Source organism: Epinephelus fuscoguttatus, linkage group LG3, assembly GCF_011397635.1.
Source record: "Epinephelus fuscoguttatus linkage group LG3, E.fuscoguttatus.final_Chr_v1".
Classification (NCBI taxonomy): Eukaryota; Metazoa; Chordata; class Actinopteri; order Perciformes; family Serranidae; genus Epinephelus; species Epinephelus fuscoguttatus.
In genome coordinates this window covers 24,723,806-24,735,620 of record NC_064754.1, presented here as the reverse complement: position 1 = coordinate 24,735,620, position 11,815 = coordinate 24,723,806, and the positions used below count along the sequence as shown (strand labels likewise).

Genomic DNA, 11,815 nt, shown 5'->3' with positions numbered 1-11,815 from the left:
TCCAAATCAAGAATATGAGTGGTCATGTTATTTGTTTTCACTTCCGCATGGAAACAACCACCGGCCATCGGTATCGAGGGGTGTTCTGTGTCACTTTGTTACTGTATTTGTCGGAGGCTGTCACTTTTATGGCAAACAGAAGAAAAAAAAACCCAATAAATTTCTGATTTATTTGATAATATGTGTGAATATTTTTCGTTTATTTGTACTAAAGTGGTTTCATGTCCCTTTAATAGCTTCCGGTTTCCCCTCCCGTGCATAAAAGTCAGGTCACTGTCACGAGGTAAACAGAAGCAGCTTCCGCAGTAAACTTCATGTACTAACCGCCGCTGGTCGAGAAACAGTTTGGGCGAAATCCTCCAAAAATGCGTCACTGTGTTTTCCTTATTTTAGCTGCTGTGCTGTCCGTCGCAACGACACAGTTTATCCCACCGGTAAGCGACATTTCTGCCTCATCATTATGCTGTTAAACCCGTTATTTTGTTAAAGCCTTAGTGCGTTGTTTAACTTCATCGAGCTTATTGATGTTTTTTACTTTAAAGTGACACAGAAACCTTTTAATATTTGTTTCTTCACAGTATACAGAAGAATGTCGGACAGGAATGTATCCCCCAAATGGTCCCACGTAAGTATCATTAGTCTGTAAGAGTTAAAGTCATTGAATTGTTTTGTAACGCCTCATAACTGAACTGTGCTACCTTCACTTGCTCCACGTAAACCTCAAAATCCAAATTCACAAGTTGCAGTCAGCGCATGCTGCGTTTAGCTGAAAAAAATAATTGAAATGAAAATTGTAGATGGGCGTATGTTTGTCGGCGGCTGTTTGCTTTAGAAATTAAATGTCACAAAGCCTCTGCTGGAAGTAAAGATAAGGTACATTTGGCAATGATCCATTAACTGATGTTGTGTAATTATTGAGGCACTCCACCACTTTTACACATTAAGGTCAGTTTACATATCAAAATGATCTCTGTAAAAACAGTTGTATAATGTTTTCTGCTACTGTTAATAAGAAATTGATCATTTAGTCATTTATCAAGCAAAAATGCAAAATATTACCTGGTTCCAACATGTCACATGTGAAGATGTGCAGTCTTTATTTTATGTAATTGTAATGCAAACTGAACATCTTCGAATTTTGGACTTTTTAAAGATGTCTACTTAGGCACTGAGAATTTATGACTTAAATTATTTCTAAAATGGGTGATATGACACATAACTGGCAGGATAATCAAAATGCTAATTATTATTAGATGCAGCCCGATGAGGCTTCAGGACAACACATCTGTAACAGATATGCATTTTTAGACAAGGGGATAAAATTTGTAAGTTGGGTGTTTTACAGGCAGTATGCTAATGTCTTGTAGGGGAAGTGTAAGATTTAGTGTTGTGTGAGTTTCACCCATGATAGGAAATAAAAAGCGGAATACATCAGCCTCTGCTGCGCTGAATTTTGACCATACATTATCAATCTGTCTCTTGCAAGTGCCCCAAATACATGGAATACTAAATACTAAATTGCTGAAACATCATTTACATCAGTTAGCCACAGTGTGTACTCCCTTTACAATAAATTGTGGTTTTTGATTTCCCTCTGTAACCTCATGTCTGTATTGGTGTTTTTAAAAGTATATAAATTGAAGAGAGGCGTAAGAAGACAAGCAGGGTATGCAAGACACATATTTTGTTTATGAACATATTCTGTGGGATGTTGCATATAACTCAAATTCACATTTCCAACAACAGCACTAGAAGACAGCATACCTTCCTAGGCACATTGGTCTACTGATGCCGCAGTCATTTTAAAGAAAAATAGAATAGGGCTGCAACATTTATTTTAATAAGTGATTTACCTTTTAATGAATTTTGATGTAGCGATTCATGGTTTACTGTAGAGATTGTCAGTAAGAAGAGGAAAATGTAACAAGTATCATCTTCACATAGCTTGTTTTACTTGACAATTAGTCCCAAATTCAAAGGTTTACAGTGATACAGAAGTTACTGTGATACAAAACAGAAAAGCATAAAAATCCAACATCTGAGAAGCTGAAGCCAGAAAATTTGGGAGATTTTTGTTTGATGAGTAATTAAAATTAATTTAACAAACAAATGAACACCCATCAGCCACAACATTAAAAAAAAAAACTGACAGGTGAAGTGAATAAACTTGGATGGTCTCGATTCGAGGCAATGTTCTGCTGGGAAACCTTCATCTGGATGCCACCTGACATGCTCCACCCACCCAAGTACAACCCCTCACAGCAACGGCACTTCCCAATGGTAGTGCCCCTGCCCCCAGCAGGAAAATACTCCATGCCACACCGCAAAAACTGCTCAGTAATGGCCAGAGGAATGTGAGAAAGAGCTCAAGGCGTCAACCTGACCTCCAAATTCTCCACATCCCAGTCTGATCGAGCATCCGTGGGATGTGCAGGTACCCCACCTCGCAACCCACAGGACTTAAGATCTGCTGCCAACACCGTGGTGCCAGACACCTATGCCTATGCCTTAAGAGGTCAGAGCTAAATCTGATCCAGAGAGGCCCCACAGTGGATCAGGGGTGGATCTGGGGCACTGACACATCCCATGAATGCATGATTAGATTGGGATTTGGGGAATTTTAAGGCCAGGTCAACGCCTTGAGCTCTTTCTCATGCTCCATGGGTCATTCCTGAACAGTTTTAATGGTGTTGCATTCAGCATCGTCCAGCTGGGGGGACTATCAGGGAGTGATGTTGCCCTGGGGGGATGTACTTGGTCTGCAGTGATGTTTGGGTGGGTGGTGCGTGTCAAGCAGCATCCACATGAATGCCAAGACCAAAGGTTTCCCAGCAGAACATTGCCCTGTAACAGGATGATCAGTGTTATTCACTTCACCTGCCAGTGGTTTTAATGAAGCGGCTGATCGGTGTATTTTGTATTTGTATCCACACACAGATCAAACTGTGATTTACAGGTAAGGTATAATTGGAATGCACAGCTGAACTGCTGCTGCATTTTACCTCCAGAGGCATTGCTTTTCAATTGAATTCAAAACCGATAAATACACATCACGTCTCCTCAGTGATTTTGTGAATAGGATGTTATCGTTTACATTGTTATGCTCCGGCGGTTTTACAGCGTTTCCTTTCTAATCAGGTTCAGAGGAGCTGTCAGTTGGTACACGGTGGACCTCGACTTACCGCCCAGCAAGAGATGGACAGCTGTGATTACTGACAAAAAAACTGATGTAAGAACGCTGCCTGGTGCTTCAAATTAGTCTCACTGAAATATCAGGGGGTTTTTTTCAACTCCTGATCTCTCTCTCTCTTTTTAAAGCTGATCGAAATGATTCAGGCCATCAAAGACTTGGCGAATGCTTTTGTGCCCAGTGGAAAGCTGATTGAGCTGGTTGACATTACGCTGGTGAGTGTTTCTTCTCTCTCTGTCTGAACTATGTCTTCCTCAGAGTAACTGCCATATTTGTGTAGTCATGAAAGGCTTTATGACTGCTGTAATGTTTTGCAGCCTCTGATGGTGGACACACTCCCAAACCCTTTCAGTGATGAAATCAAAGGCATTGCAGCTGTTTCAGGGATTCATCTTGGTAAGAAAACACAAAGCCTCCAATATTGTAAGTGTTTTTAAAAATGTCCCATTAACCTCTGTTTTTTTTTGTTTTGTTTGAACACTCTAGGTGAAGTCGTGTTGTTTAACATCTTCTATGAGGTGTTCACTGTGTGCACATCAGTCGTGGCAGAAGACAATAAGGGTGGGTCATCGTCCAGAATCTGATTGCTAGATTAATTAACTTCAAATGTTTCGACAGCGCTAAAAACCTTTTGGGCTTTGCACTCGTACAGGTAACCTCGTCCATGGCAGAAATCTGGATTTTGGATTATTTATGGGGTAGGAATCACCTCCTAAAATCACACATTTTTGATCTTGATAGTCTTGACTCAGATCTGGTGAAATAACAACTCATGAGACGGTCGTGTCCCTCTTCACAGCTGGGATGTGAAAAACAAGTCATGGATCATTAGCGAGAAACTGAAGCCGCTGGTGGTCAACCTCGACTTCAAGAGAAATAACCAGACTGTCTTCAAGTCGACAAACTTTGCTGGATATGTTGGCATGCTGACAGGAATCAAGCCTGTAAGTCATTTAGTATCACAACTGGATTCAGTCAGCATAAAACATCATTTAACATCCATGAAAACTGTTGAGTTGTGTTTATCTCGCTGGAATGTGGATGTAAGATTAAAAAGGTTTTCCTCTGTTCTCTCCTCCATGCAGCACATATTCACTCTGACTATGAATGAGCGCTTCAGCCTGGACGGAGGTTACATTGGTGAGTGATTAACAGTCTTGCTCAGCACTGTTTCTACAGGCATTAAAGACAAGGTCTCTGTTTTTTGTCTGCTTGTCATCATCTAAATCTGTTTACATGCAGGAATCCTGGAGTGGATCTTGGGACAGAGAGACGGGATGTGGATGAGCTTCCTCACTCGCTCTGTCCTAGAAAATGCAAACAGGTAATCCTCTTTGATATTTAAAGGGACAGAGAATACCGTCTGACTCTTCCACATTCTTCATGCTGAGTACGAGCTTTTAGCCTCGGGCAGATGATACAGGATGTTCAAATTTAAACTGAATCCTTTTAAAAATTCATTTGTGCCAACATTTTAAATAACGTTGCTTGATGCTTTAGGGGCTGTGTCGTGCTTTGCTTATGGTGCTCTCCTGTGTGCTGGTGTAATGTGCAATACTATTGTTTGTTTTATGTTTTAATTGCGTATGCTTAATTTTTTCTGGATTATTATTGTAAGGCAGCAATACTTGTGCAGCTCTTGAGTCCAAGACAGTTTTTCCTATGGGGACAGCTAAGTATATCGTACGGTATTGTATCGTATCGTATTGTATTGTATCGTATCGTATCGTATCGTATCACATCGTATCGTACATTTATAGTTTTCGTCCACAAGTGTTCCTTTATTGTTTCTATAAGCAGGTCCCTGTATCATTTGTGCCCCCTGTTCTAGCTGCATGCATATGGGAACCAGTAGCAGCTGTGAGTCTTTCAGACGGGGGAAGCTCACTTTAAGTTTACATCATAAAATTTGTCATATTGTAGCGAGGCAGTAACTTATAAAAGGAACATTTAATTGAAGCCATTTTTCAACCACACTCATGCCATAGAACCACAGCAAAACACACCTGAAAGATTTTCAGATGGGTTTAACGGTGAAAATGAGCTATATCGCTCATGGAAATAAGGAACTCCAGACGGCACTTTGTCAGAAGACTCCACTCACCGATGCTGGTGTGTATTTCCAAAGCGCTGTCAATCACAAAGGGGTTCCGCCTTTTAGACAATTCCTCCAATCATCATGCATACACCGAGCGTCCTCTCCCGCCTACCGCTCCATTAGGTCCCAGGGAAGCTGAGCCTCCCTGGAAGCGACGATTTTGTCACATTTATCCAATGACTGTCTCGCTCCACATTCACAACACAATCATAGTGATGATGTGATTTGAGGACAGTAATGCATATCTCTGTCTGTTGGCAGTAATGTGCTGTAAAATGTTGCAGTGCACCAGTATAAAAAGAAGAAGAAAGCCATAAGCTGATGTACAGAGTGCAGGTTTAAAAGGAAAATGCTTTGCAAATGTTTTTTTATTTGTTAAAGAAAATTGCATTCAGCATGTTTGTTAGGTATTAAGGACTTAGATGAAGCAATTTGCTGACAAACAGAAGAGACAAAAAAAGATTATAAAGAAAGCTCCAGAGTTTCTCAGCATCCTGAAAAATAAAATGCTCTAATCAGTTTCTAGGCAACTTTATTTGCACGGTACATTTTAACAACAAAGCAATTTAAATGCTTAACAGAAGACATAAAACTGTATTGAGACAAGAAACACAAATAATAGGATTTAAAAGAGGAGAATAAAATGGAAGATTAAAGTAAGCTAAATTTAAATAAAGCAAATTTATCAGGAGAATAAAGACTGCAGTGCACGTACTCCGCAGTGTAAGACATGAAGTGTGTCGCCCTAAATAATAAAAAGCAGTGGCAAAGAGAGAAGTTTTAGGCAATGGCTTCAAAGAACTGAGTGTTAAAGCAGGATTCAGTTTGTCTGGATCCAGATTTGTGATGCCTAAAAACTGAATGCTGCCTCTCCGTGTCAAGCAACGCTGTCTCTGTACCAACAATGAGTCTTATCCCATTCTCACCAGCTACGAGGAGGCCAAAACCCGGCTGGCTCAGACCAAGCTGCTGGCTCCAGCTTACTTCATCCTCGGAGGGAACCAGACGGGCCAGGGCTGCATCATCACCAGGTCCAGACTGCTCAGTATTGATATCTTGGAGTAAGTACTGGAGCTTATTCTGCACTTTCAGAGCAGCCATGGTTTCTGTTTTTTAAATGCTGAATCACAATGTGAATTTGAATGAAAAATAAGGACAGATGTATCAGACAGTCCTGAGCAAATCAGAAATGCCGTAACCTACAAAACTACGATGACATGAGGCAGTGATTTATGCTGAGTTGTGCCTGACTGACCTTTATGTGTGGAAGATTGGTGTCTGGTCTTTTGTGCTGCTGTCACAATGACGCAGCTCTTTTTGTGTTTTTCTTGTGAAACATCACTTGCTCAACTAGGAACTGACGACAGCTTTGGTTTCAGATCACCTGATTTCACTCTATATCACAAATCAGTTGCTTAGTGTAGCTGCACGTCACATGTTGAGGTTTTTATTTAACTATTGTGTTACAGGATTGACCTGAAGCTGGGCCGGTGGTACGTCCTGGAAACAAACTATGATCACTGGAAGGAGCCTTTCTTCCTGGATGATCGCAGGACTCCTGCCAAGAAGTGCATGAACCAGACCACACAGACAGTGAGTACTGATGACAGATGTGGAAGACATATTCAGATCTTTTACTCAAGTAAAAGTACCAATACGACAGTGTAGGAAAGAAAATCATAAAAAAATTGGAAATGTCAGAGAAATTCATAAAATTGTAACAGGGTAGTATGTCATAAAAATGTCCTATTTTTTTGTTTTAAATTTACATTTCAAAAGTTATTGTATAGTATGCAATTTAAAATAGTAGTATAGTATTCCATAAAAACTCAAACTCAATTGTCAATGTCAAAAGAGAAAACATAAAAAAAATTAACAAAATACTCTGTCACAAAAATGTGACATACAGTTTTTTATCAAATTTCTAAAAATGTCATAGTGTAGTATGTCACAAATATAGTTAAAATTGTGCATTTAAAAAAATCATAGTATACCATTAAAAAAAAAATCATAAAAAATGTAGAGGTTTTTTTTTTGTAGAATTACTGTTACAAGTAAAAGTCATGTATTCACAATTTTACTGAAGTAAAAGCACATAAGTATTTGCTTCAAAATATAATGTGAAAGTACTCATTGAGCAGAGTGACCCATTTTAGAACAGTAAATATATTATTTTTGGATTATCAATAGGGACACATTAATATGTACGCATCATTAATGTCATTGGTGTGGTCTCAAATGGTGTGCCGTGATGCCAGTCCAGTTGTGCCGTGGGATTCTGTGATAACCACATATTATTATGCTAATACTCAACTGGGTGTTTACAAAAAGTTATGGAACACTTTTTAATTGACTGTATCAGTATGTTGTGTGCACCCATTTCCTAATAAAGAGGCAAACAAATTTAATTTTAAAAAACCTTCAAACCTTGACCTATTTATCGCTCTTTGTGTCTGGGAATTATAGGTGTGTGACACATTAAAAGCCCTGATTGGCAGCCAGTGTGTGGGATGATAACATTTAAAAGGAGAAAGCCGTGAGTGGGACAATGGATTGCTTTACTGTACGGAGCAAAATATAACAAAGCACCAGAGAAGACAACCTACCACTGAAAGAAAAGAGAAAAAGAAATTGTCAGTAGACAGTATCACGAAAGCTACCTGTCTTATTTTTTCTTATTTTTATCATCTTATGTCGTGGTAAGAGTGGTAACACGTTATGGAAGCTGTCGGCACAGATACAAATACAGGTGTGCCTTGGGCACAAACAGTTTGAAAAACACTGAAGTAGAATACAATGGAAATACTCAAGTAAAAGCAGAAGTACCCAACATTTTTGACAAAAAATCTTTCTCCTATCATCATTGTGATATTCTAACATGCCATAATCTACTGAGTTTTGACAATCTCATTACTTTCAAACGTGTATGTTGTGTGTATAAGATCTTGAACGGACTTGCACCCCCACCCCTGAGTCAGTTTTTTAAACGTAAATCCACCAACAGTACCAACACTAGAGCAACTACAAGAGGAGACTGTGAAATCCTGTTTAGGCGCACTTCCTTCTCACAGACTGCTCTATCAGTCAGAGGCAGCAAAATCTGGAACAGCCTGCCAACCTCCATGAGAGACTGCTCCACATTTCTAATTTACCTCATGATAACACGACAGCACTTTACAAATGTACCACCTCTTCTCAATCCATCTTAGCACACTCCAACAAGAAATCCTGTTCTGGTCTCTGCATTGTTGCACCTTCATTCCATCTGTCCACCTTTTGATGGCTCATTTCTCCCATCCCATTCAAGTTCAACTTAAACTTAACCTTTACAGTGACAACTGCCGTGAGCACTGCAGCACTTTATTACCTTACTAATTATATTCATATGATACATTATGTCATGATCATCTGTATTATTTTGCACTGTATGTATTGGTTTTGTTGTGTTTCTCAATCCATCTTAGCACAACTTCAACAAGAAATCCTGTTTTGGTCCTTGCGTTGCTGCACCTCCATCCCATTTATCCACCCCTGACAGTTTCAACTCTCCCAATTTGACTTATTCTAATTTAATTAAATTTAGACTTTCACTGTGACAACTTTTATGGGCACTGCAGCACTTTATAACTTCATATATCATATACACTATGCCAGTGACTCATGGACTTGCATTGTTTCGTCTATTCACTATCCATAGCCTCTCGATCAACAATTTTGCACTGTATCATATTGCACTGTACGTATTGGTTTCTCGTTGTGAATTATTGTCTATCTGTTTATTATTTGTTTTACATATTATGACTTATGTGTCCCTGTTTTTGTGATTTTTAATGGCCTGAGATCTTTTTAACATCATTACTACAGTTGAAAATTAGCCTTTGGCTAACACCGGCACATTTACAGCAATGTTCATTAATGTGCACTGTCCCCTAAATAAATAAATTAAAAAAAAAAAAAAAAAAATTCCACCACTGACTGATGACACCCACTTCCTGTAAAGAACTGGACAAATTTCTGAGTAGAGGGTGTGAATGTTTGAACAAGTAGAATGAAGCCTTTGATCTGTGTCTCTTTCTTTAGAATATCTCACTCAAGACCATATATGACGTCCTCTCAACCAAACCAGTGCTAAACAAGGTGAGTCCCAGTGTCCGTTTTTATTTGTTAACTTAAAGAGTAAGTGTAGCTAACTTTTCCTCACTGTGTTTACCACAGTTGACGACATACACAACTTTGATGCAAGTGTCAGAGGGAAGCCTGGAGTCGTATATCCGCGACTGCCCAAACCCCTGCATGCCCTGGTAACACTCCAACCACTGAACCCTGATCAGTTTGTGAATGCCTATCTGCACTGAGAAGCTGTGACAGAGACAAGCTCGGCTGATTCTGGGACACAAGTTGAGGTTGATCCTTTAACTGTTTGCACAGCTTCCAAATCACCTGAACCAAAGTTTGTCTTGTGTTTTTCCAACTACTGGGGACGACTTAAAGCTTTAAAAATACTAAATCCTCCTTTTTTCTGTCACGAGGGAAAGTGGTTCAGAAATGAATCGAACTTGTAAATGTTTCTGTTATTTTTACTGTAATAATGTAAATGTGTTATTTACGAGATGAGTCCATCAGTGGATCCTAACACGGGCATTCAGACCGCAGAGATTAATCCTTGTGTTTAATTCAATTAATGCAAAAATATTGTTCTAATTTTGTTAATTTTCTCAAATCCAGCCCACTCTCACCACTCTGTGCCTCCACACTGTGTGGTCCTGCATTAATGTTAGAATTTTTTAATCCGTGTTGCAAGTCAAAATGTTTAACGACTAAGTTAGTTTCAGGTACTGTCTTCCCACATGACAACTGACCTTTTCGCTCATCAATAATGGCAAATGTACCTCAGTTTTGACCTCTTCCTTGTCATTTTTAAAGATTGTTAATAAAATTTCCCAAATTAAAGTTCTACTTGTGTTTCAGACATAATTATTTTATATCTGAGCTGGTTTGAGCTGAGCAGATTTCTCATTTGGGGCAGCAACTTTATTATTAAATTAAATTTATGATTATATTACATTATTTTATTTATTTTTATTTAATTGTTTTGTCCATAAAATGTAAGAAAATGGGGAGGAACACCCTTCACAATTTCCCAGACAACAAGTGGTGTCTTCAAATGTCCAAAACTCAGAGGGTATTCACAGAATATGCTGGAATCCTGAAATTTAATTTAATTTCTTTTAAGACCCTTATCATAAATTTCAAGACCTCTCCAAGGCCACTTCCAGTTCTAACTAGTTCCATCAGCAACTCACTTCAACTTACATTTACTATACATTAATTGTCAGATAGCACAGCTATAGTGTAGTACGTCCAAAAAAGTGCCGTCATAGTATAGTATGCTATAAAAAAGACTCATACAATGTCAGTATTAAAGAAATTCATACAAAATGTCATAAAAATGTCTTTAGCATGCCTGCAAAATTCATTTGTAGTATGTCAGAAATGTTCATAAAAATCAATGTTATAAAAATGTTAAAAAATGTCAATTCAGTCATAATTTGGTACGCCAAAAAAAGGTCCTATTATAGTCTGCCATTAAATTCTCATAGTAGGGTAAGCCATGAAAAAAATCATGTCATAGTATAACATACTGTGAAAATTTTCACTAAAATAAGTCATTATAGTATGCCAGGAAATTCTTAAAAGGTAATTAAAAAAAAAAGTCATAGTATAGTATGTAAAAAATAATAAAAACAAATGTGTCAAAAAATAAAAGTAATTTCACAAAAACATCCTTGTAAAGTATGCCTAAAAATTTAATTTTAAAAAAGTCACAGTATAGTATGCCATAAAAAAAAATCATTTAAAAAAAAGGTTATAGTATATAATGTCCAAAAAATAATGAAAAAAAAAGTCAGTGTAAAAGAATTGTAAAGAATGTAATAGTATAGTATATCACAAAAATATCCTTGTGTGTCATTAAAAAAACACTTATGGTAAAGTATGTCATAAAAATTTTAATTTAGAAGTCATCGTATAGTATGCCACAAAATATTAAAAATTTTCTTTAAAAAAAAGTTATAGTATAGTATGTCAGAAAAAAATCTTTAAAAAATGTCAGTTGAAGAATTTCATACAAAAATGTCATTGCATAGTATACCATTTTTATGGTATACTATGCAATGACATTTTTGTATGAATTTCTTTAACTGACATTTTAAAAAAAAGTCATAATGTAGTAAAACAAAAATGTCATAAAAAATTATGTCTATATTATAATTGTTATTTACATTTTTTTTTTTTATTTGACAATATTATAATTTACCACGGAGTCAATTACTTGGTCCTCTGTTACTGTTTGGAAGCTGGATCCAAACATGCTTCAACGTTTCATAAGGAAATTGTCCATTCAAATATGCAGTAGATAGTATCTGTAAAATCAAGATGGCTGTGATCAGTTTGACACATTGCTCGCCTTAATTACATCTACTGGACTCAAAATGTACATTACACTGAATGCAGCACAGTGAAAAATA

General features: G+C 37.6%; 1 protein-coding gene across 1 annotated transcript; it reads left to right on the top strand.

Annotated features, from left to right (window-relative positions):
- Positions 1-275: 275 nt before the first annotated feature.
- Positions 276-10,238, top strand: asah1b (N-acylsphingosine amidohydrolase (acid ceramidase) 1b). Its single transcript, XM_049570991.1, has 14 exons — positions 276-434; positions 579-625; positions 3,139-3,229; positions 3,319-3,405; positions 3,508-3,586; positions 3,677-3,751; positions 3,843-3,888; positions 3,990-4,134; positions 4,276-4,330; positions 4,433-4,514; positions 6,218-6,349; positions 6,758-6,881; positions 9,369-9,425; positions 9,504-10,238. Exons 1-14 carry the CDS (start codon positions 366-368, stop codon positions 9,591-9,593), a joined length of 1,179 nt encoding a protein of 392 aa, XP_049426948.1. The 5' UTR covers positions 276-365; the 3' UTR covers positions 9,594-10,238.
- The last annotated feature ends 1,577 nt before the right edge of the window (positions 10,239-11,815 follow it).